Genomic DNA, 26,745 nt, shown 5'->3' with positions numbered 1-26,745 from the left:
CCATTTTGAAGTCTTGAGTTTGGCATTACGGCTATTTGCCATCATGGTATTTTGTAGGCAGAAGTGACCGTATTTGGACAACAGGGTGGAGGTGGTTATTAAACTGATTTGATCCGACTCAGAACCCAAAGACAAGCCTTGGTAGCAACTTGTCAATCGCAAAGTAGCCACGCCCTGAGGACTTTTAAACAAGCGATTGAGACCATAAACTTGTGAGGAAACCATTTACTAAGATAATAAATCAAGTGGCAGGTAGGGTCATTTTCTCATAAGCTAAGAAGTCAAATCAGACTTCTTTTGGAAACTGGGTCATTCCCTGCTGGCCATTTGAAAGAGCGCAGGTTTGAGGCACTTCTGCATTGGTTTCACTTTTCAGACCAGAAAGCTCCATATATTATATACAATCAATGGATATTATTGGTTCCACTGGCCTCGTATTGGATTAAACTGATTTACGGCTCTTTGCTGTGATCACAGTATGGTTTAATTGTGTGGAAAGATATTTTATAACTGAAATTAGGCAGCTCTCAACTCTAAGAAACATATCTATAAATAATCTAACAGTCATTGTTTTTGTCCCCAATGGGAAAAGCTGGTTTAATCAAGACATGAGAACTTCAAACTAGTTTTTTGATCAACCATCCTTTGATCACACAATCGAACGGGCACAAACAAACATATTTTTTTTCCATCATTTGAGTTGAACTCAAGTGAAGAATTGGTTTAGCGAATATAGGCACAGCCAGATGTAGGTGGTTAGCTTGGGTTGGAAGAGATGAACAGATATTCACTGAAGCTTGTCTGGAAAGAACTCTTTCATCCTTATCTCCAAGCAATGACATGAGGGAGATTTAGGTTTATGTCGGATACGATTTCTCTTATGCACTAACTGTGGACCATCTGTGCATTGTGCTTTGATTCTTGATTTTATTTTCCTCACAGTTAAAAATTAATGCAGTAGTTCCCCCCCCCCTTTCCTTTCCTTTTGCTGAGGCTGAGGTAGATAGGTTGAGCCAGCGCTTCTAAGTCTTGCTTACTTTCTTTTACTTTCTTTTTTGAGTACAATCTTTCTAATATTAGATTAGATTATTAGATAAAGAGAGGCTTATCTGTGTATGGTTAGAGCCATGCTTTTGTTGTACAAATAAATCCAACTTGATTGGATTTTAAGTGTCCACTTGTTCGTCTGGTTGCTCTCAAGTCTGAACACATGCTGAGATGATTCAATAATCGGCCGGTGGGGAGATTCTCATCCACTCCATCTTTAAAAGATTTCGTCCGAGTTTAGCTTTGGCTCCTCAGTGGTCTGTAACAGCCATGTTTCAGGGACGCGTCAGCCAAGACAAATCACTGTCAAACGACACAACATCTCCAGTGTTGGTGTCCTTAGCAACAGTTCCCATCCTGTGGTGTAGCTGAGGGCAGAATTGAGTACTCACACTTGAAGGAGAGGAAAGAGGAAGACAAAGTACCTTCAACTAGCCATAACACTTACTTGTCATTAATGCTTATTTGGGTTAAATTTACACAAGTCATTAAAGACTTGGTAAGATCTCCCATATTTCAGGGCCAAACCTCGACAATTGCATGTTGTTGTATGCGCACAATTTACATTTGATCTAACGATTAGATCAGTGAATGAATCGGTTGACCAAATCAAACCACACAAAGAAGGTTAAACACTATACAAAGTGAATATATATTGGTTTTGGACCCGTGCTCGTGACCGTTAAGTTTCTAAAACTAACAGAAGAATCAATCTATCTGCATGTTGACGCAATACAATCTTGAAAACATCTATACTGTAGATATTCCTACTTGCAGGAAAAGAACGGTCATTTTTCTGTTTTTATAAAAAAAAAAAAATTGATGAATTGCAACATTTCAATCAATCTCAGGCCAATAGATAATGAAACAGTCAGAGCAGAGATGGATCACTTTGCTCCTCAACAGAAACAGCCAGTTCTCGGCCATATGCACAGGTCTGCCAAGACGAATTAGCTTTTGAATGTAATATCCTTTCTTGGCAACGATATTAAAGTGAAATGTAACATTTTTTCGGGCTGGATTTCAGGCATAATACAGCTTCCCCTAACTGTGAACTACATAAGGCTGATATAAGTGTCACTTTCCACATAACCTCCAATGGTCTGGCCCGAGGAATTGGAAAGAAAACAGTGAGTCTGGAATCCACGGAGCTCCAGTAATGATGGATTACTCTGCCTGATAATGAACCATAGCAGATGACGGTGTTTGGAAATGGTTTTCAGTCAATATAGAAATGTAAAATCTCTGATCTCTGCAGATGGTGCAGAATGTTTTTACTTTGAAAACTTCCATTTTAACCTCACTGTCTCATACATCTCACAACACCACGGGACAGCGATAGGCTGCACAGTGCAAGTCACCTTGAGAGAAAAGGTATCGAGGGGGACAGATGGCCGATAGAAACTTAAGCCCAGCGATCACTTCATGGTTTGTCTCGTAGGGAATGTAGCTGACTCATGGCTGGATCAAGTGGGGGTCATAAATGGAAAGTACCAAGGAGAAACAAGATTACACAAACACGCCCAATCATGTAAAATCACCACTCGGAACGCCGTAAAATAGGTCCATGTGGGTGTTGGGTTATTTAGATGGTTTTCTAACCTCGACTCCAGAGATACGCTCCGCTGTTCCAGTCGGCGACTACTAATCGTAGCTATTGTCAGCAGTGAAAGCAAATACTTGCTTTTACTGCCAGAACTGAAATGCAAATTTGCATCAGTTGGGATTGAGATGGTGAAATAAATATGAGTGCATGATGAGCTTGCAAAGGTTGTGCGGCTATATTTTCTACTGAGATGTGAGGTTCTCACGCCAGCGACTGATTTTCTCCATTGAATCTTAACCATTTTTAGTTGACCTTAACCTGGAACCAGTTTATTTCATTTCGTGGTGCGGTTTTATGCATTTTCATCAAGAGATAGAGTCAAAGAGCCAATGAAATGACAGAAGCAAGTGGTAATTTTGCCTGATACTCGTAAATTCTTGTCACGGCTGGGATTTTGAGACTGAAAACAGGTTCCAGACCAGTTACCTTGGCTTATAAGGCTTTGTGGTTTGGTACACTTTTACATGGAGACTACCAACTCAGGGTTGAAAAGAAAAAAAAAAGACTCTCTTTAAAGAGTAAGTCCACCAATTGTATATAGTAAAGTGTGTTTACAGGTCTTGGGGAGTACAACTTCATTTGTGGGAAAAAACAGTAGTTCAATGCCTACAGAGGAAGCTGCATGTAATCGGATAAATTGCCACCTGGCTGCTCTGTGCTGCCTGGCTGCTCTGTGCTGCTAGCTGCATGGCTAACTAAGCTAACTAGCTAATGGCAGCTAGAGATAGCAGCAGTTAGCAGTAATTCTGGTGCCCCCCATTCTGCCCCCTTCTGGTTTTTGAGTATGAATGCACAAGGTGGCAAATTCTTACATACTGCACCTTTAAAAACAAATGATCAAAATCTTTTTCCTTTTCAAAACCTGGCGCCTACGTTTCCGACAATGCAACTAAAACACTAAGTGACACAAATTCATCAAATTACATGCAGCTTTAGGCTTTATACTACTGTTTATGTATGCAGTAATACTCCCATCTGTTAATCTGTTACCCTTTGGCTATACAGGCGGATGCAGCTATTTAAGTATGGGGAATATCTTTAGATTAGAACAATATGCAGAAAACTCAAAACAGACAGAAAGGGGTCACATTATCTTGAAAATGCTTCAAAGCAGGACCCTGAACTTAACACTGATGCCATAAGTGAAAACTATGATATGGTGCTGAATACCTATGGTAACAATAGCACAAGTGGAGAGGAGTCGTAAAGTCTGTAGTGTCCATTATACAGTAATATTTACCTACAGTTTGCTAACATTAGCCACCATAAGCCCCCTGTCATACCAGACCAAATATGGCTGCAGCTGCAAAACCCTCGAGTGTATTGAAGCGAGGAACGGTTTTATTGCTTCTAAATTCAACTTTTCACTTGTTAAAGAAAGAACGTTTCTCAAGTTATAGTCTGACCTTAAAACTTCAAGTTGAAAACTTTCTCAACTACCCGCTGAGTGAACATCTCACACCTTAAAAAAGGAACAGGAAACGAGATGAAACTCCAATTCCGTCAAAATAAAGATAAATCCGTTTTAAGATACATTCCAGAGGGTGCAATAACACCGGGCTGCTTTTAAAACGACTAAATCTAGACTCTGGTTTCACAAAATCACTGTTTGCAAAGTGAGAGTCACATAAACACACGTTTATGTTTCCCTAAGTGCTACTTTACACCGAGGCATAAAGGTTTTAAGGTGGTGTGTTTGGCACAGTCTGGCTTCGTGAGTTCCCGAGGACCGCCTGCCTGTGTCTTTACTAATGATGCTGCCATTAGTACCTTAACTGCACCCTCACAATGCAGCATGTACAGACGGGTCCGTTTAGACATTTTATGAGGTACAATTGGCTATTATTCACTCAAGCTACTTTAGGCTGTCTAGAACGTAAGAGACGAGCAGGAGAACATAAAGCAGGATGCCGATATAAAGAGCAAAGGAGCTCTTCATCATGGAGAGGGACAAGTGTTTAGGTTACTGAATCAACTGAGCAGCATGTGCACATTGTCATGGAAGGGATCGCTGGCAAAAAGCTACAAAATCCATCAGATGACATCCCCAACACGCATATTCTGTACATTATCAAGGCAGAGCTGCTAAATTGACATCCTGTTAAGAGCCAAGAACAGGATAATCCCTCAAGATGATACTCCCTGCTATCATCGTTACACATTATTGCGAATGTTTACCACTTTTCTGACATTCCCCATTTAGCCGTTCCAAAAGGGGGTCTTGATCTTTTTTTCTAAACAGCAGCAGGGGTGGTGCTGAGAGACACTGTGAGAGTTAGAAAAACCTGAGTCTGGACTGTATAAAACACTTAAAGCTCAAGCTCTGTCACATCTCGGCTTATCTCTGGCTCTGTGTGTGTGTTGGGGAGGTGATGGTGATGGTGTTACTGGGACGGTCTGGCTTCTGGGATGCATCCCTTACGCTCGGGCCTGGATCCATTTCAGACCACTTTAATGGACAAGAGCATCGGGGGGCTGTTACCCACCGCCACCCACCCCCAAAAAGCAGCCCCTCCAGGTTGGGACGAACGCCAGCGCATACACTTACGCCTTCTTATCGCCCACCGACAATGAAGGGTGAAGTTGACACACCTCTTTTAAACCTGGGCCTCTATTTCACTCCAGCAGGGCTTTAGGAGGTGTTGCCTTGACTCACTGCCCTGTCACTCGTCAGCATTGTGTAACAAAGATATGGGAACCCTGTGAATGTATTTTAGAAAGCTGTCTTACTCAGTCACTGGCTTGCTTGTTTTTAATCCACCTTGAAACAGCTCTAAGGCTCTCTGTCTTACACTCTGTCAAGATTAGGTGAGTAACAACTCCTTTCTTAGACCTCTTTGACCTTCGTGCCGGTGGCCAACATCCAGGCTTTTACTCAATTGCTGCCACATTTTTTCTCCTCTCATAGGATGTCGTGAGAGAGAGTGTTCATCAGACAGATGAAAATCCAAACAGATGTCCCCCATGTTTTAGTGGACAAAATAGCTGCTGAGGCTTGACAATGAATTGTGGGTTTGATCAACTGACCATTCCCCAAATAATTCTCCAAACAGAAAGTTTCTAATCACAGTTTGGCAATCGTACACAACCAGACATACTGAGAAATGTTTCGATTTTCGCAATAAGTGGTGTAACACAGGACAGCATCTCCTCGATTTTGGCCTTTCCGAAACCACATGTGCAAAAGCGGAAAAAGGAATGGATTTAACATGTGTTCATCTGGTTTAAAGTATGCCCCAATTATTAGCATAAACCGCTTACTGCCTACAGTAAGCAACTTTACTTGCAAGGCCAGAGTGTCATTAACTAACTGTGTGACATTAGTTTATTAATGTCACGCAGTCCCTTTTAGGCACATCTTGCCATTTTGCAGCCATCTTGGCAACACCCCTCGATGGTTATTCTGGGACAACAAGACCAGGCTCCTATCCAAATGAATGGGGAGAGAGCCATAACTTCACATGGTTTCACAACAGCTCATCCCACCAGTTTTAGAGTTTGATGTCTAATGTGAGATGTGTTATAATACTGTGCATTAGCATGATATCCCTCTTATCCATGCTTATTAGAAGTTCATCCGCATCTGCACCAAATCGGTTGCAACTGTCGGGAATCTCAACTGTGTGCACACGTCAGCACTGAATAGTATTTCCCCACTGTGTGGAAACCGGCTCTGCGTGCTTTCAGCATTTAAGCTTTTAAACGTTAGCAGTTTTCCCTCCAGGCTTTTATATTGCAATAATAAAGTGAGACATATATTGTGTGAAAATAGAAAGTATGCAAGCTAAGCAGCCAAGCAGACAATGAAATAAGAGGCTGATCTTACATTTTACCTCGTCATTGCGATACAAGATGAGATAAGCTTTAGCTAGTGTTTTAGCATGACTGGTGCATATTTTCAGACCTTTTTATCTCAAGATTCTTGATTTTAAAATCAGTTTGATTCAGTTCAGTTTTAAGAAATAATAATCAATGTTTGCCAGTAAGAAAAGACAAGCCATCTTTATTTTTTTTTTACTCCTGTCTGAAATCAAGGATCCAACACTTGTCACTGTTAAAAAAAAAAAAAAGAAACAATTTAAATATAGGGTAGAACCAGGGGTCTGTAGTGAGGTGGGTGGTCCAGGCCTGGCCTCATCTCTTTTGCTCTCTCTTAATGCTGTTGAAGCAGGACGTTCCTGACTGCTATCTAAAAAAGAAACCAGCTGCTGCCAGTACACAGCACTCTAAGACTCTTTTTTCCTCTCTTCTTTTTTCCCCTTTTGTCTTTCTGTCAAGATGCTATTGTGTTGACGTCCATCGCGTTTCAGCTGTGCATTTCCAGAGAAATAATGAGCCCTGTGTACACAACCCGAAAGCAAACCAACTGTTCCTCCGTATAAATCATGGGGTAAATCATTGCGCTCACTTGGAGGTGCCCAAAATCGTTTGGCAGGTTCAGAGGCACACCATTTTCCACGCTTCAAAGGTTTTCTGTCACAACGGCTTGTCAACAGGGCAGGCTATAAAAGAATGTAAGAATATTTAGCCAATATTTGAGTAAGGGTTAGGGTTGATTTGTTGATTTTCTCTATGCAAAAACAAATCAGACCATCTAACCTAATGGCAAATGGTATAAGCCAAATTGATTTTCCATGGTTTTTTTTTTTTTTTTTGTCAAATGTGTGATCTGCAATTGGCCATGTAAATCATTAATCAGTGTTGAGAGTTAAAATAAACATATAAACGCCTAATTTACTTTAAGTTACAACACTCGAAAACCACAATGAAATAACAAGGCTTGGTTTCAAGAAAGTCGGAGTAAAATCTGAAGAACATTGTGATAAATCATGATTCTGAAACACAAATTGGCAGAAATGTGGCTCCACTTGAGTCAAATTTGAGATTTAAATGTTTATCGAGATGAGGTCAACGACCCACAAATGTAAAAGCCCTTAAAAGCCCTGAGAAATGAAAACAGACTAGATGTACTGTTTCTGTTTTTAGTTTCCTTTGGGAAAATAAATGACTATTTGAAAACATTCATCTGCTTTTACTGTTACAATCATCACTTTTTCCCTCTGACAAATTTCACATTTGCTGTCCGTTTAGCTTTCTCTTTTATAAAGACTAATGTACCATCACTGTCTGAAGTCACATTACTTGAACGTAGCTTTTTAAATCAAGAACTCTGACAGTGTTGCGTCTACAAGACATACCTTCGGTGATTAACTATGAGCCTCGGACCGAGATGAATCAGAGGAGGTCATCTGTACGTCTGTAAAATGCAAGATAAAAGCCAATTCATCTCAAAAGTCAAATGAGGTACACAAATCAGGTCCTGACATCGTGTTATGAGAAGGATGAACTTTCTCTTAGCATCAAAAATAGTCGGAAACTCTGGGAACTTGAATTCTGAAGCAGTGTGCAGTGTGAGCACATCCAACAGAAATGTTTGCTCTTCTTATATTGATATTGGTACGGTGGTGCGGACACTTGCTTGTTTTTATGATCAAAATTCTCTCCGGAAATGAAATTCTCAGAGTTGGTCTTGACTTCTGACCAGAGTCCAGGAGCAGCAAATATACCTCAGGTCACTGATTGCATTTTTGAACATAACACTATATTCAACTCATTTTAAATGTTATAATGTTCCCATCTTCATTGAACTATTCAGTTCCATTAATAGTAATTGACTCATTGTCACTGTTACTCCTTCAGCGGTTTCTTCATACAAATTCAAGCCGGCGATGCAGTTTAGCTCCCAGCCTATAGTATATTGTGAAGCCTTCATTCTCATCCCACTACTATTACTCATCATACTCCCTCATGTGTGACTTCAAATAAATTAAAGCCCGCAATTCAGTTTAGCTTCAGCTTTTCAAATAACCTTAAAATATTCCACATCTTTCATACAGGATTGACAGTATTCCCATTTTAAAAGCCAGCAATTCAGTTTAGCTTCAGCTTTTCCGATAACCTGAAAATATTATATATTTCTTTCATACATGATTTGTATTATCCCACTTTTTAGAGCCAGCAAGGCAGTTTAGCATCAACCTTTAAACAGCCAGCATTCACAACTGTAGTTTCAGAAATGACCTGAAATGTAATGAAAGTGATGAAAATGGTTTTAAAAAAGCATACAAAGAAGCATGAAAATATATTGTACAGGGTGTTAGCCACAGCAAACCTCCAACCTCCCCAGGTCCTGTTGTCCCAGATGGACAGAATCAACTCTGTTAGCAGGCTTCTTATTTTTAGACTTCATAAGCTGTCTATAAGCCGTTAGCTTAGCAGCTAACAGTGAGCCTGGGTGCTGTCAGCAGAATCAATTGAGATATAACCTCAGCTCTTGTTGATAACTGCTTACCATCTTCATTTGTCATTGAAAATGAAAAACCTACAGCAGTCATCAGTCACTATAATCCCAATTTGAATGTAATGATTAGATTAATGAAAAAATAATTCAGGTCATTCCAAAAATATACTCTGAAGTTGACTTATCAGTTAGAATATCAGTAAGTAGCACAGTTAGTTAGTTCCTCATTATTCTCATTTCTTAAGCTTAATCAAAACACAAAAAGTTATATGTCCATTATGTCTAATAACAAGTCTTGTAACGCCTCACTGGATGTACAGCTTTCATCATATTGCTTCTTGCCTCCCTTGAAGGGAGCAGAAACCCCCTAGAGAAGTAACAGTCATGCTGTATATTTCTTTCATGTTTGACTAATACCTCAAACAGATCACAATTTTTCTCATTTCTCAATGAAAATAAATACATTGCATGCATTGCAACATAAGCACGCATGTATATTTTCAAAAATCCTCCAGTTACAATCCTGCTCTCTAATGTCAAAATGGGCCCAAAATTACCCCAATTAATTATGCGTATCTGGCCGTATGGGAGAGGAAGTACTTGCATTCACCCAAGACATGGGAATGCGTAACGAAAACCAAACAACCAAACAAACTCGGACCTGCTCATTCATCCAGAGGTCTTGTAGTGCCAGCAGAGGGGCAGTCTGTACTTATTGTGACGCAAGTTGTCCAACATGGGAATCTATCCTCGGGGAACGATGGCTTTTTTGTGTCAGCGCTACAGGCCACAGGTCAGTCTGGCCCTTTTTTAATGAAACACAGGGATACTTCAAAACCAGCATCCCACGGAGGAGGCATTTTACATCCAAATATTTGAGATAGCATTCCGGGTGTACCCTCTAAACATCACAGCGGGGGATTCCTCTGCCAAAAAGCTGTAGAAGTCGATGCGAGAGGACATGTGTTGTTTTAAGGCCAACCATGACAGAAACACTAGTACGCACACTGCTGTATGTTAAACCTCCTAGCCGGGCAACACTTCAGGGGAAAAAATGGCTCCAGTGTTCCAGTTTATGTGCCAGCTCTACTATCTATCAAGCCGGTTGTCTCTTCTAATCAAAATGAATGGGAATTTAATGACAGGGGCTGTTTCCTTCAACGTCACATTCGTGTTTATCTTTCATCCTAACATCCCATTAAGCGAGGACTGCAGAGTTTATAAACCGTGGCTGCAGTCGTCCAGGGTTACAATCACCACACGGCTTTACATTTTTTCTCACTTTCTCTTTCTGCGGCTCTTTATATCTCTCTATCTCCCCTATGTTTCGCTCCCTCCCTTCTTTTTTTTATAGTCTCTGCTTTTGCTTTGCTTTGCTTCTATCACCAAAGACGGACTGACGCTATCTCACCGGGTCCAGATTAGATTACTTACGAGTCTCTTTCCACTCTTCCCCCGTTGCTTTTGCTAGTGCTGAACACACCCTTGGCTATATATCATATCACAGGCTGCGTGAGGCGCTTTTAAGTACGGTGATACATTAAGGCAGTATAGCGTGTGTGTGTGTGTGTGTGTGTGTTTCCCCTGAGTGATGCCGAACCGACACACAATCTAAACAAAAGAGATGAGCAGGAAGACGGGGTGCAGTAGCCCGACTAACATCTCCACATGGAGCGGCTTCGGTCTGACCTGTGGTTCACCACGGCTGTTTGAGAGGAGTGAAAATAGATGCTGGTTTTAATGATAATGTGCGGCTCACGGCCACTTCTGTATCACTGCCTACAGCAACATTAGAAACATTTGCTGCTGCCTGACCTCCAGCTTATGATGGATGAAAGTGCAGATAACGCGCCTGTTTTCTGTGTCTTTATTGTCTGTTGCTCTCTCTAGAAAAGCTGCAGGATAAATGAGTTTGTGAGTCATTTGTCTAAAAATATTTGAAACAAACATGGCCATCTGACAGTACAATTTGTTCGGCTTTCATTTTTTTGGATAAAGATGCTAAATAAGAGGGAAGAAAAGAGATGGAAGATTTGGAAATGCGTGGATGACACACTGTCCTTTCATGTGCTCAGGTTTCTGTTTAGTTTTGCATTTCTAGGAATGAAGTGTGCAAGATGTACGTATAAACACAGTCGCGACAACGGATGGTTTAAATGATCAAAACCAGCGCAATTAAACTGGGATCATTATGTTCAGACAACAAAGCAAAACATCCTTGCGCATCACACAGGAATTCCCACAGACCTTACAACATCGGCCGGGCTCAGGAAGAATCAAAGCCACCGAACACAAACAGTCTTACAAACTCGTCCTGTAGTCCCATTTGCCTCAGGAGGTAGAATTGGTTTCCATGTTTTGTACTTTAATACACATCAGCTTTGGTTGGAAAAATGTTATTTACTTTCCAATTTCAGTATCAGGATCAGTTTGGTGGAGCTTTGGATGTCCAGAGTTTGAGGACCATGTTGGCTACATGGACCTTGGAGTGAGATTGTGAGCTTAATGAAAACCTAGCAAACTACGACTGTTCAAGGTCACGCGATAAAGATCATCTGAGCCAGGTTCAGACAAAGATTTAGAGATGATGTTCGGGTTTGGGTATATATATGTTCTGAACAGGGCTTTAACTGAGGTTGGCTTCCGAGTCTGGTTCTGACGAAGATAAAAGAACCAGGACTCTGTCGAGTTAGGACAGAAAAATGTAGCCTGAAAGCTCCAGAACCATCAAAAAATGGACTTTGAGGTTAGATTGTTTTGTCAACTGTTCAACAGTTCATCGGTATACGCTTCTCTTCAAGCAAAAAAAAATTGTGTAGGTACACTCGCTGTTGACTTAAGGACATAAATCAAGACAGGAAGTCACCCGGACATTTTTCAGAAATTCTTTGGTTTGACATAACTGTTACTAATGTGTCTTGTGCTATTCTAAACATCATGCATCACTATGATGTACGAATCTTCGTTCATAATAAGAGCGCTGTTTGACAGTCACTGAGAAAATGTCACAGTCTCTCCTCTGTCTGGGCCTCACCTCATGACTGTATCCGGTCCAGAGAACTAACATCACGTTTGATCCTTTACAGGCCATCAGTTAAGCTGAGGGTCATTTCATCCAAACACAGACTCACATGTACGTCAAACACTGTCATGCACTTACACACATGCAGAAACAGACATTAGTGTGACACAGATTCGTAACACACACTCAGACCTCTGGAGGATTAGCCTCCCCATCTCAGAACTGCTGCAAACATGCCAATTTAAATAAACATCAAGAACCATTTGTATTTTTGTTTTAAACCCAGACCAAAAAGCACATCCATCTATTCAATCACTGACAGATTTATAAGCGGGTTCCTGTTGGGTCACCGCACAACAGCAGCAGTTTAGGACTAGTCTGGTCGGCTACTGCGATACACTTTGCGGAAATACAAAGACTATTCTTGTGATGGTAAAAGAACTTTTGTCTGCAACATTCCTGCATCCACTCTGTCTAAAAGCACATTTCATGACACCATTTGAGGTCAACCAGCCTCATCACACATAATTGTTTGCTGCAGTCGTGTTTAACTGGTTTTGTGCAGCATGCCCCTGCAGAGGCTGAACAACCACGAATGCCAAACCCGACAATCAGCACATACTGCCATAAAAGGTTTTACCTTGCAACTAAATGGTAAAACATCAAATTAAACGTTGAAGTGTTAAACACAAACAGAAAAGTAAGTTATGTGGCTCAAAATTTGTGATCAACTCGTCTGATAGACTGGATCAGCACCGGGAACAATTCTGATGTTGAAGCTGCCCTCAAAGGATTATCACCCGACTCCAAGTCGCCATCAGTTCTGAGTAGTATTCTGGCCTAATATATTTTTGAAGTAATTTAACAAGTCAGTTCCAACAAATGCTGAAAATTGGTTTTGCCGTGTATCACTGTGCATTCACAAGGTCTTTTGTGATGCAGCCACCATGTTCACCATATTCAGACATGTTCACATCCTGCAAATAGTGGCTTTAAAATCCACACTAAAAACATTATTAGCGAGTCTCACATCTCGCGCCAAGATAAGAAGTGATTTGTTCCAGCATTGTGTTATTTTACTCGTTGAAAAAATGGTCAGAATCCAGTTTTTATACAATAAGGTGTACTGATTTTGAAACAAAACAAAACAAATACATCACCAGCGTTTGTGTATCAAAATCAGGAACATCAGGAAAATGTGGGATTGCTGCATCTGAATCTCCATCAAAGCGTGAAACACACAAAACACAGCAGGTGTTTTCCATCAGCTAATCACCTGCACTGACATCACTGACTGGGGTCTCACCTAAAGCGCAACGAGCTGGAAAGACAGAAGAAAATAAATGTGTTGAAAGGTCAAAAATGTGATAGCTTTATGAGGGCTTTCGACTTGCACTGCACTATGTTTTGTGGGTGTTATTTTCAAACGGTGGGGGATACGTCTGCAGCCTGTGTGCCAACTCCAGCCCTGGTATTGTGTGGAATGTGAGAAGCCTGGCTCCGGTCCCGGACAGGGAAAACACAGCTCTGGACAGGGTTAGGAGTCTGTTTTCAAAACAGATTTTAGGGTGTGTGTATAACCGTGTGCATGCGCCACAATATCTTTTTTTTTTTTTTTATACATATATTTGTGAACATGTGCGTGCGTGTGTGCACAGGCTGGTGTCACACCAATCACAGCACTTAACCGATAAGCCGAGACCCGACACGCTCGATTGTCCAAACCACCCACAGAAAACAGAGACGGGGTATAATCAGCCTGCCGTTCTGCAGTTCCAGACTGTCTCCCATCAAGACGTGTGTGTCTCAAATCGCAAGTTAATAAATCACATGATAATCACCCACACCAGGACAGAAAAAGATTAAATAAATAGTGAGGTAATTCCCATATGTGACATGGAGGTTTAAGAGTTAGTGGCTCCTATCGCACCACCTCAAGAACAACAACAAGTCCAATCATTAGTCATTTGACGATCTATTCGGCACAATACTCTTTTTTTTACCTTTACCTGCTTCCTGTCATCAGTTTTCCACAACTCTGACTGATTCTACAGCTCTTTTCTTATATCCACGCTGTGCTCTTTTAATTTTTTAGCGCCATTTATGTTTAAAATTGGTCCTCCTGTTGTAAAAAATGTTAAATGCACAATTCTGCAGCTAGGGTCATAGCTTCGGGTCAGGTGCAGAGCCGGACCTTCTGGAGGTATAAACACCTGGAGTCACATCAGATTCTGCTATGATCCAGAGCTGTTTACGGACGGGAGGAGAGCTCAGAAATGACTATTTCGAATTGAAAAGTGGATTTATCTTCACTCCTGTTTATCAACCTGACTGCAGCAGTGATCCGCGAAGGTGACCTCCGTTCTCGGGGTGTTTACTGTAATGTTGACTTCTGACTGGAGCTGAAGGGGAAATGTACGTCATGAGTGCTGAAGTACTCGAGAGTTGACCTGAATTTGTGTTGCTTGCGGCTAATGTATAGTAAAGAAGCTAATCTGGCTGTTTCGGGCTAATAAACACTGAATAAACAAACCATAGCTGATATAAAACAATCTGATGTGACTCAGGCACAAATGTTCAAGTCAAAAGTTGACATTTTTCTGCACTCTCCAGCCCTCAAACATCTCTTTCAACCATCTGATTGTGATTCTTTTTGTTTCTTCAATCCGAAACCATAGCAACACTCAGTCCACCGGGCTCAGCTCCAAGAAAGGTGAAACGGCTCCGTCCCCTGGAACCTCTGGAAGGCTCCCCAGCGTTGACAGACAAAGACATCCTCTCAAAAAGCAACATCTGTCGGAGAGCGTCAAAGAGACGCTGCGGGGAGAGACGGCCCCAGAGGCAGCATGTGGGGAGGCTTCAGGAATGTTTCTCCCCTTTTTGCAGACTTTACAATATTAGCTTTGGGATTCATAATTGTCACATACAAGGGGATCAAACAAGTAAACTTCGAAAATTGGATGAACTTAAAATAAGGGAAGTAGCGAGTATTACAACTTGCAGTGCATTCTGATTTTTCATTCTCCTGCACCCTGCCAGAACCAGCAATACGAGACATGCATGTTTTCCCAGCGCTATCTTTTCTTGGAAGTTAAGCAGCTATAAAAAACCTGACTGACACGTTATTGTAAATTCACACTGTGTGGAAGTCCTGCGGTATCCAGCTCGAATTCTCCAACACGGGTGTTTTTCAATGCCATTTCAGTTCCCCCGACCTTCATCAAACCTTGATTTACAAGCCCTTAACCTAAATGAACCTGAGGCCTGCAGCATAATGAATAGCAGCAGATACGGGTGAGTAATATTGTCATCCGTTCTGTTTATCAAGAGTCATTATAAAACAAAAATACAACAAAGATAACAGAGGGTTCTGCGACCGAAACAAGTTCAAACACAGTTGTGATTTGCAGCGGGCTGTGATAACACCACATTACTTCCCCGCTAACTGCGCCCTCAGATTGACTACAGTGTCTAATGTTTCGCTCTATCTAAGCCATTACTATCTCATATTTGGCTCATAATCACTCAACCTTAGCAGTGGCAGAGATACAGCCACGAACCTTGTGCTTTTGGCAAGTCATCTGACCATAACTTACACTCTCAGTACTAATGACTTCCACTTGGCTGCCCAAAATAATATTATTTATACTCTTTCCTTTGAAAAAAAGGGCTTTTGCTCTTGTTTCAGCCATTTTAGAATAACATACCCAAATGCCACAGCTGAATAAAATATCTAAATATCATTTCCAGAGCTGAGTAACACACTGCAGAGCACTCACATCCATAATATGTTAAAGCTGCTATATAATCAGTTAACTATGAAGTTAATCACAACTCTACTGATAGTTTTAGCATCTTTCAGCTGATTGTTTTGGTTTTACCACATGCAGAAATTGTAATGTACATTAGAATCAGGTATCACGTAGGATTATATGTAATTCACATGTGAAAATGTGAATTTCTTATGTGGAAATTTACATCACTCCTGTCCTTACGTACAGGAGTGATTTTCATAGGCCGATAACACGCCCCCCTCTCCCCGGAGATATCCGAGAGGGGGGCGTTCATCCCCGAGGTGAAGGTCGGAGTGTCCAGCGATGAGCTAGCAGTGTTTCGCAATGTCGTCGCTCAGAGCTAGGACTGCTTCAGTAACGAGGGTCAGTACAAAGCTGGCTTTGCCTCGACACTGACCCTCATAAAAGGATCAATCCCAACCATACGGGACCCAGCAACTGCACCCGAGCCACAGGTAAGTGTCGCCACGTTTTGATAGTATTTACAGTTGTTAGCTTGAAATTGGCTACCTAGTTAGCTCCGCTTCGGTCCGCTATAAAACGGCGTTTGAAGCGAGTTTAATGTTAATAATATTACGAGGGAGCTTGGTTTTCACAGTGAAAAGTCTGGAAACATGTGCAGACTGGAGACAGAGACTATGCGGACAGTGTCCAAGAGTTTGGAGACTGTGTTGGAGACAAACACAGCTTTCGCTAGCTGTTTTTAGACGTTACCTGTTGCAGGTCAGTGGGGGATGGGAGCCGGGTGGTTGTGTTGGGGAGTCCTGCTGCAGCCGCAGAGTCTGTATTTTTCTGGGTCCGACTCTGGGTCAAACTGGTGTGGTTGAACGACAGCACCTCAGCGAGCCATAGCGATACATCCACCGTGAACATTAGCGCATGCTACCGCTAGCGTCAGCGGCATCCTCTCTCTGAGAGGGGCGCGTAGCAGGCAAGGCACGCGCTGACAGACGGAGCTCATTAGCATTAAAGGTGCAGGCACAGAAACAGCTGCTCTCAGTAGAGCTCACCTGAGCCACTTACAGACAGCTGATATTCAGAACCATGGATGGGTTTATGGGACCTTTTTAACAATCAATCAAATGACCACAACATGAAAGTGGTGGCATGTAATCCACATGGAAAACGAGCTAGTAACTAATAAATGTATGTTATTCACATGTGAAAATGTAAATCTCCCATATGGGAGTTTTTATTTCATGAAGAAAGCTTGTGGAAATGTCCAGTTCACACGTGACCTTACTTTATTTTCACATATTACATTTTTAGTTCACGTGTGAAAATAGGCATTAACATGTAAAAATGTGGAATTTACATGTGAAGAAGCAATTTTCACATGATTTAATAATTATGATCAATTATGATAATTCAGATCCATAAATATAAATGTATTTAATTCACATGTGACAATGTAAATTCAAATGGGTACATTTTCATTTATATGTGAAAAAAGACAACGTTACATTTGACATTATTTTATTTTCACATTTTGTGAAATGTGAAATTTTCATTTACATCCAAAAACAGACAATCTCAAATGTTAAAATCATTGTTCACATGTGCAAATAGCTAATCATATGTGAAAATGTGGAATTCATGCGTAAAGAAGAACATTACACATGATTTCAGATTTGAATCTCTTGAATTTGAGTCACATATGAATGTATTTAATTCACATGTGGCTTTATTTTTACCTTCACACGTTAAAATTTGACTTCACATGTATAAAGGCGGACTTCTCATATGACATTTCCGTAAGGGATATCAATGTTTAAAGCTTTTTTGGCCGCCTTCAAACGGCCAAAAAATCAATTAATCCAGGTTTCAACGGATCACTTCCCTACCTGAGTGACACACTGCAGAGCACCCACATTCACAAAACCTCTGGTGCCCAAATGAAGAAAAATTAGCGCCATTACGCGGATTGAATATACTCGAGGGGGAATGGAAACACAAACCTATCAGTGGAAGCTCTCAATTTATTTCACAGATGCATCAGCGGGTGCCAAGCTACGCGTTAGCTACAATGTTTTCAGAAGGAATATCATAAATCGCGTTTAGCCAAATGTATAACCTTGTAATTAAAACAAAATAAATCCCCTCCAAAGTACCCACCAGAGAGTGATTCACTGAAATGACTGATGGAAAAGGAGCGACATGCTTGCTTTATAGCTGTAGTTAGGTAAACTAGACAGATTCAAGAAACACACTTAAATTACCAATAAATTTCCTTCTTCATTTATTGAGCTTTAAAGATAAATATGTGTACAATACATACATGTCTGCGCAATATCAAAACTTCAAGCAGGTTTGGGGTGACTGGCTGCACTGAAATATGATTTCTGGAAAAAAAGGGGGTCTCAAAACAAAGTGGCTTGCCATATTGAGCGTGACAAAACTACTTAATGCCCCTTTTCCTGAAAATCAGGAACATTAACTATGTTAGTCTCCATTTTCACATCCATGTGGAATTACTGTGGCATGGCTGTAATGTTTTCCCCTATTCCCATGACACGCTAAGCAGAGAGCTCTGTTTCCCTTTCGCTCTCTGTCAGAGCGCAAGTGCACCCAGGACAACTTTTCTGGAAGCTGTTATTGTAGTGTCCTTCAGCAATTTCCATGGTTTCCTTTTTATAAGTTTGGGGGTCAGGAAGGAAGCGCTTTTTATTCCTCTGAGCATTTCATAGCCTCTCTGCATCGTCCGATTGTTAGTCTTGGCCCGCATTATCAGTGAAAATAAACTCTCATAGAGGCAGTCACCCCTAAAATAGATAGGTTTCTCCTTGGATCCCCAGACATGCTGTGTGGCCCTCTGATAGCATTAAGTAGAGAAACATATTCACCCTTTCCCCGATGAACTCCCAGTATGGAAGGGAAACAAGCTTCTGCCCACATGTCCCCATATCCTTTTAAACCACTGTTTGTGCAGCACAGTCATGTTCGTCTAGAGGCAGAATGATGGGAATTTCACAGGGATAAAACACCGCTGATAGACTCCCCCCCCCCTCCCTTTGTTCAACAGCTTAGTTTGGCACAGGGCGCCCTTCTCAAGAAACACAGCTTTTAACCACTTTCTACTGTCTCCACCAGGAGGGAAAGGAGAAGATCTATTACCTTCACTCCCGAGAACAGAGCCAAATTTGGCTCGCTGAGCTTCTCTCTGTGCCAAATTTTCATTGTCCTTGAAATAGTGGGGATGTAGAAAGGATGTTCTCAGAACGTGCAGTGAGCGTTTCATCTGCTTTCTACTCGATGCAACCTTTTCTTCATCTTAAATGACCCATCCTTTCTTATATTTCCAACAAGAGACTGATCCTCATTGACTCTCAGCTCTCTCAAAGCCCAGCAGCTACAGTAACTGGCAAATGGAAACAAAGACATGTTGCAGTACTCTGATCATCAGTCCACTTTCTGTCAGCCAGAGGAGCTTTGTATTAAAACTCAGTTGTTGCTTGGTACTGCCCGAAATGTGTCAAAAACTGGTAAGTACCGAAAGCCGATATCTCAGGCTTGTATTTCTTAAATTGTCTTAACATTTCCGGCAATTTCACCAATTTTAGACGGTGATTTATCTTTCGTCTCGAGACACTTCAGAAAACCTATTTATTCCTTGAAGTGAGGTGCTGAAACTGATATCAATAACTAAATCTCAGGTATGGCATCAGTACAAGTAATTCAAGATTCTATGCAGTGCCTGTGTTGTTAGACATGTTGGGAAATTGACTTATTTGCTCTGTTGTTAAGAGGTAGATGAGAAAATTGACAGCACTCTCAAGGCTTGGAGCTAAATATTAAGCAATAGCGAGGAGACAGTTAGCTTGAGAGAGGGGGAAACGGCTAGCCTGTCTCTGAGGTAACACATAACTCACAAATGAACACTTTATATATTATTTATTTTGTCCATACAATAACGAGAGTCTCAACTAGTAAACATCATAGCAACAACAAGGAAGTTAAGCTAGAAGTCTCTTTCCTTCAGCCTCATATTTAACAGACACCTGGTTCCTGGCTCAGACAGATCCTATCTATCCTCGAGATGCAACTGTCCTGGTTGTTCCAAAGTTTTAAAAGACCAAAGTTTAGAGTCGTGTTGTCAAGACGTCTCCTAGACTTTGGAACAACCGGCCTGAAGGCACCTTTTAAAGTGGGCGCTAATAGCCATCTTTCAAGTTTATTGCTTACCACACTGTGTGAGATGGGTCTAATAGGGCAATCTGCAATCTGTGTCAGACTGTACAATATCCAATTTGAGATGCGCCACATGGCGCAACGAATGCCTCCTGAATGGTAGTGCGGTGATTTATACAGAAACAACAATCTGCTCCAATCTTGAGAAAACGTTGAACAACAATAAGACTGGCATTTCTGTAACCTGACTGGTACCCCCATGATCTTTTCTGGTCTGTTGCTAAGATGGTCAACATGACATCCAGATTTTGATTTTGAAATCCAGAGGTAAATGTTGTTAGCGTTAGCATAAGACCAGTTAATTCACATAATTTCATGTTCTATTCTGACTGATTGGTCGGTAAACACGGGTTGCAGCAGCAGTCACATCATGGATTTTTAGACCTAAAATTCTGACCGTCTGAATTGTGGCGCAACCGGTTTTTGGTCCTTGAGGCTGTCTCAGAGTACAATCTAATAACCTGCTAATTCATTTCTCCAACCTTCAACTACTTTTGTCTGGGGCAGCCAAAAGTCACACAGCATGGACTGATCATTTTTCTGCAGCTTGTTGTCTTGCTTTAAATCTTATTCTTGCAAAACACCAACTAAGTACCGATAAGGAAAATGCTCCCTATCGAAAGGTTAATTATTGATTTATATGTGACGTAGCTTGCCTTCTGCTGCATTTTCTCCCTGAGATCAGAGCCATGCTCATCTGAGGCTCCTCGCCTTGCAGGCAGGCCAGGGATGTAATCCTTGGACAAACACGAGCCACCTTTGACTGGTCAGGAATGTTATCAGGGTCCATATACTCTACCCTGGGTTGAGGAAGGAAAGATCTCAGTCTTAAAATGCTTCCCCAACAGCTGTTTGCTGCATCACTCTCTCCGTCTACCCCCCACACTGGACTGAGCGCCCAGGCACGGGGGTTACTATCTGGAATGGCCTCCTCCGTCCGCCTCTTTCATCAAGGCTGGCTGGAGCAACATCAGGGCGAGCTCTTGCTTAGACAAGCAGTAAAAACGCTGGCGTGATTAAGATAGATAGACTAGCCAGGACACTTAATCTTCTGTCCAATGAAAAATGTTAACTGCATCCTGATGTTCCCCCCCATGCAGCGCAATTAGGCTGAATTACCACTGTGTGTTTAAGTGTCCCCTCTGAAACGCCGACTCCAATTCCTTTCTTGTGCTAATCTTTCGCTATTTACATGTGTTTTTCTGTAGTTTAATATGCGTTTCAATGGCATGCATCCATTGACTTTAACTTAATTCTTTTCATTACACATTTCAAATATAATCCAATAACCTTTATGCAATAAAATGTTCTCAATATTAGATTTTGTGGTCCTGCAAAAACTCCAAATTGTCACAAGAGAAGCCTGATAGTATCAGTGGTGATGGCAGACGTTTTCACTGGCTCCCCTTTTTTTAACATCTGAGGAGAAAGTCGCTGTAGAGGTCTCATTAGTCAAACCTTCAGTCTACCAACGCTGCCGTTCTGTTTTCATAGTATCACTTGTACTATCACAGACGGATGAGGTCCACTGAGCAAAGATAAAGCCGGTGTTATTTCACCCCTGGCCTTTCTTGACACATGGATCGCTTTTGGGAGTCGTACGGAAACACACACAGGGTTTTTTCAGACTGGACTGGAGTCTGACTCAGATGGTGGATTGGTGTGGAAGGTCATCAGAAAAAAGATGTAGTATATTTCTTTAAAGGTCCCATTTGTAAGAATTCCCAACTCGTCAAATACTGACGCTTTGGGAATGTGGGTCCCGTGGGCCGCCATCACAAAGTTTCAGTATTTGACGAGTTGGGAATGAGGAACTGGACCTTTTTAAGGAGATGAAGGTGTATTGGTGTTAGGGGTGTGCAATCTGACCATTTAAGATTATGATTGATCTTGAAGGCATCCACGATCTACTTTATAGGAGAAATCGCAGAGATTGTCGTATTTAGCAAATCTGCGCTATGTGAACAAACCAATGCAGTGATGTAGTCAAATAGACGACTATGCTTAGGGGCCCTTAATTGGGTGATGTATAGAGCCTTTTAGTCCCTGTGTCAGGATTACGTCAAGGAAAAAACTGGAGGGTTCACCTCAGGGCAGTAACAGACCCCAAAATGTCAGCTTGTTGTGTTGTTGGGCGAAAAAATCGTAATGGCTCCAAAATGAAATACGGCTGACACTTCATTTACGAGATGTAGCTTAGCTACTTACCCAGCCATGCAATTGCAGTTCTCCGTCGAGATGTAGCTGTTCGTTCTATTCACAATAACCTGAGCCAAACTAAAAGCCAGGCTAGGCAGAACTTTGGTTTGAAAATCGGGAAAAAGATTGCAATTTAGATCCAAGATCGCAGTTAAGATTAAATACATTTTGATATTATTTTTTTGGCCTGATTGCCCTCTGAGGTGAAGAGGTTTTGCAGGTTTTTGGGGCTATCTTGCTCTTCTTAACCTTTACATCCACCATAAACAGTAAATTCCTCCTCTAATCTGAGATAAAGTCAGTCATTTATATCATAAGTTGATATAATATTTCAGGCACATTTGTATCTGCTCTGTGTTTTTAGTGAAAGTTGTGGGTGAAGTCGCCTGCAACACTTCACCTCCCTAATTACAAACTCAGTCATCGTCTCGCTGTAACACACTGTGACCAACACCATGTTAATTGATGAAGAATGACCATTTCCTCCAACCCGAGGAGTGAAAAGTTTACTTTCTGAGAGTAAATGAAAAGCAGGCACAAAGCAGAGTAACCCAGACAGTTTTTTTTGGGAGGGGGACATGTTGACTGCTAATGAACAGACTCGGGGTATATTGATGAAGTAATCCATCAAATCCATCAGGTGTTATCTGTGCACGAATTTGATTTGTGCTGCGCGTTTTGCAGACGACAAACTATTAGCTTCGTGCAATTAATCACAGGTTCGAGCTGCTAATCTTATTTGAGAAGGATAATATTGTGGAAAGTCGAGGAGCTGGAGAGCCGGTCGTGCCGAATTTGGAGGTTTGTTTATTTGATTCATGTATTCATTTCGGCGAGATAGTCTCGCTCTCTTTGGAGACACAAAGTCTCAAAGCTTAGAAAAGCAGAGTGCCTGCCAAGCTGTATCAGCTGTATCAGAGATGGCCTCAGAATTTGCAACTCATTAACATTACATTGGAACCATATTTGTGCATATTAAACACTTCAGTGGCTCTATAAATAAATTGTAATGTGGATTGTTTAAATAAGTGGTATGCGTATCAAATCAGCTCATTAACAATGATGATTGTAGGAAAATCAATTTCAGATTTTTGTTTTTATGCAAGTTTGAGTTTTCAAGTTCTACTCGCACGTCCTTGACTTGAATAAATAAATAAAGGCAGCATTCTCTTTCTCTGTCTTTTCCTCCTCCGAGTGTCTCCGGGGACTCTCTCTGACTTCCTGCCATTAAAGAGACAGCCCACTGGAGAACAGGGGGTGACTGACATATAACTACCTCTGCTCTATGACCGACGCGCCGCGCAACTCAACCGGACATCTGTGGAATTTACTCAAAGGGTCGTTTACCAGGAAGAAGCCAAGAGAAAGTGGGAAAGACGGAGACCCAACAGTCCATGATGTCCGCGGAGGGCAGCTGTGTCACATCCAGAACAAAAAGTTCAATTCTGATAACATACGCAGTTACATAACAGCACAGCAGAGGTATTATAAATTGTGTTGCTTATTCTTGCTTTTTGTCAGTTTATAGAGAAGATACCGCTCTGTAATCCTTCCAGTTCTTCTGTGTGCATGCTTTCCATGTTGTCCCTGACATTGCTGACATCTCGTTGAGAAACTGGTCGCACAGCGAAAAACAAATCCTCCACATCTAAAGCACATAAACCCTCCTTCTGACAAACACTTTGCCAAACAACGTGTCGGCCAGGAGAAAACAGCAAACACATCCCAGATTTAGTCTGAGAGCCTCATCCAGAAACCAAAACAAGTTATCTTGAGAAGCCGCAAACAGACACTCTGTGGAGACCACACACCCGACGGAAACACAAATATCTCAACAAATATGGCACAAGAGCGCGACCGCTTCAGAAGACGTCCGCTCTTGTGCGGGGTTGTGAAACATGCGAGACACAACATTTCAAACATGGATCTGATTTTAACAAACTCAACTGCATTCCCACTTTTAGCAGCCAAATAAACAGCCGATACTTCTGCAGGATCAATCCGATTCCTTACCTTCTGTAGCCACTGGGTATAATTCTCCATAATGTGCTCGAGCTGCTGGATCTTCTGGCTGGGAAACTCTGGCTCAGGTGGCGGAGCGTCCCTCTGGAGAGAGTTGGCGTTCTGCTGCGTGCTACCGGCTTTCGCCTCCCTGCAGGAGCCCCCTCTGGCTCCATCTCCCTCAGGTAGGATGAACGTGTAGGTGCACTGGCCATGTTGGATCTTATGAAAGCGTCTGTTGCTGTAATTAGTATTGCCACTACTTCCGCCACTGCCGCTGCCGCTGCTACTGCTGCTGCTGCTGCTTCCGCCGCCACCTGTGCTGCTGGTGCTGCTGCTATCCGTCCCTCTCCTCTGCTCCCCTCCTCCGCAGCTCACAATCACCAGAAGTGCTGCCAGAGAGAGCAAGTGGTGGTCGAAGTTGCACCACAGCATCATATCAACCTGGGGTAAAAGTTACAGGTGGGGTAAGTTCTTGGAGATGCTCCTTCTACGTTTGGTTGGATGTTCCCTTTAAAGCTGGATCAGACTACGGTGCAGGACACCGTCAGCCTGGAACATGCGCCATCCATCCTCACATTGGACCTCCAGCATCGAAAGCAACTGCTGCTCTGAGCACTCACACATGCTACGTTTTCCAAAGCCCCTTTAAGTTTTGGTCCTGGCAGCGAAAGTTGCACACATCTCCTGCCGAGTGACAAGTCGATTATAAGTCTTGGTGTTCCTCCAGTGAGTCAGAGCCAGAGGCGGACTGTGCGCTTGCATTGATCAGTCTGTTGCATTTAAAATAGGTGCCGGGTGAGCTGGGATCATGTCGTCAGACCTCCCCTGGTCTCTCTGCCTTCCCTTCCTCCTCTGCTCTCTGACTTAACGACCGGAGAGAGTGAGAGAGAGAGACGCTCACTCTGAAGAACAGTTCCAAGCTTCCAGCACACTCTGCGCCTGCCCCTCGCAGAGCCTGCACAAGAATGTGTGCACGGACAAGTGTGTGTATGTGTGTGTGTGTGTGTGTGTGTGTGTGTGTGTGTGTGAGCCTGGCAGAAAAGGGACCCCAGCACAGAGGATGTGCTTAGACTGTGAGGATCAGTTTACAGGCGCTCTGTCTGCAGACTCATGCGGTTGACCTGCCTTTTTGCCTGTGTGTTGACACAAAAGACTTTCTAATCTATCTGCCCCTCAGACACTACTCCACTCCCTTCTATACTGTATAATGACAGGTGCTATTTTACAAGTAGGCACGAGGGAGGTGTGTTTTCTAGAGGTGTTTTATAGTCTTATTCTCAGCTTTTTATCTGTCCCACGACAAGGAAAAACTATCCTCCTTGCAAGTGAGATCTTTATAGAGGCAATCTTTTTGTGTCCATCCTGCTTTTGGTGAAGGTGGAGGTGTAATATATCATATCAACACCAGTTTTGGACATGATCTTATAGCTGTTAAATGATCATGTATTAATTAGTAGCCTCTCTATGCCAGAGTATCTCATTCCCACGCTGGATTCATATGGTACTTGAGTCACAGGAAATGATGCATGTACATGCTGAACAAAATTAGGAAGACCAGAGTTGGTGCGTGCGCATTGCACCAAATTAGGCTGCATTTATTTTGAGTGGGTCCACTTAAAGCGACAGCATTTCAACTGAGGGATCAATAGCAGCGGACTTTGAGACGACCATTGCCCATGGCATCTTTTGACCATCCAACCTGACCAGCCAGACTGCCCCAGGGAGGGGAAGAGGGAGATCCAGGATGGAAGTCATGCTAGACCAGCTTGGATTTAAGGCTGCTCCTGGCTAATCACTGGTTGCAAGAAAATGAAATGGACAGCCTGGGGCAATGGCAAATCAGAAACTGTTGTGACTACATCTTTACAGAGATAGGAGGACTCTGTGTTTACATCATCGATGCTTGGTGCTCAAATACAATCAAAGCGGATGTGTTTCAAAGATGTTGAATTTTTCTGGATGCGCCGTCCATATTATCATCACCATCTTGTTGCTGCTGTTTATATTCACCCTGACGCATATTCAGAAGAAGAATGCACCACATCCTTATGTATATATGTCAATAAATATCTGTCTATATGTTCCGTTTGTAGCATCCCCAACTGAGAGACTCTAGTGACATCACTTGAGGCAATTTATCAGATTTCACATAGCTCCCTCTGAGCCACAAAAGGCTTTATCCAACTTCTTGAGACTTTGACGTAAAAATTCACTGTAAGATTTGAAATCAATTTGAGCGTGTGACGCTGCACAGACTGCAAAAGGTTCTGTCGGTAAGATTTATTGTCCATCTTTCATCCATCCACTATATCTCCATTACATGCAGATGTCTCTATCTTCGTGTATTTTATATACAGTACGTCTCTATCAAACACACCCTCTGCTGTTATGTTTTCAAGAAAACAAAAGTGAAATCCAAGAATGAGCGGGGTGAGAAGGAATGTGTCCTCTTCATTAGGCCAGACGGAGGAGCAGAGTGAGGAAACCCAGCGCTGAAAGGCTCTGGGTCAAAAGTCACGTCCTTGTTATGGACAGTCCATTTTAAAATCTCTGATTCGGGGAGACACAGCTGTCCGAAATTCTG

At 42.1% G+C, this 26,745-nt stretch overlaps 1 protein-coding gene across 2 annotated transcripts in view; it reads right to left on the bottom strand.

The window, feature by feature from the left end:
- angpt1 (angiopoietin 1) overlaps positions 1-25,043 on the bottom strand; it is a 62,939-nt gene extending 37,896 nt beyond the window's left edge. Inside the window, exon 1 of one of the 2 annotated variants that reach the window (XM_084379917.1) lies at positions 24,171-25,043. In XM_084379917.1, the coding sequence (XP_084236043.1) occupies positions 24,171-24,596 (426 nt within the window). In that variant the 5' untranslated portion in view covers positions 24,597-25,043. Of the gene's footprint in view, positions 1-16,484; positions 16,654-24,170 lie in introns of those variants that run through there. The other variant, XM_084379918.1, reaches the window with a different exon arrangement.
- Between the last annotated feature and the right edge of the window lie 1,702 nt (positions 25,044-26,745).

Source organism: Pagrus pagrus (assembly GCF_965226575.1).
Source record: "Pagrus pagrus genome assembly, chromosome: 17".
Classification (NCBI taxonomy): Eukaryota; Metazoa; Chordata; class Actinopteri; order Spariformes; family Sparidae; genus Pagrus; species Pagrus pagrus.
The sequence above is the reverse complement of the archived record's forward strand: the minus strand, read 5'-3'. Positions and strand labels throughout refer to the sequence as shown.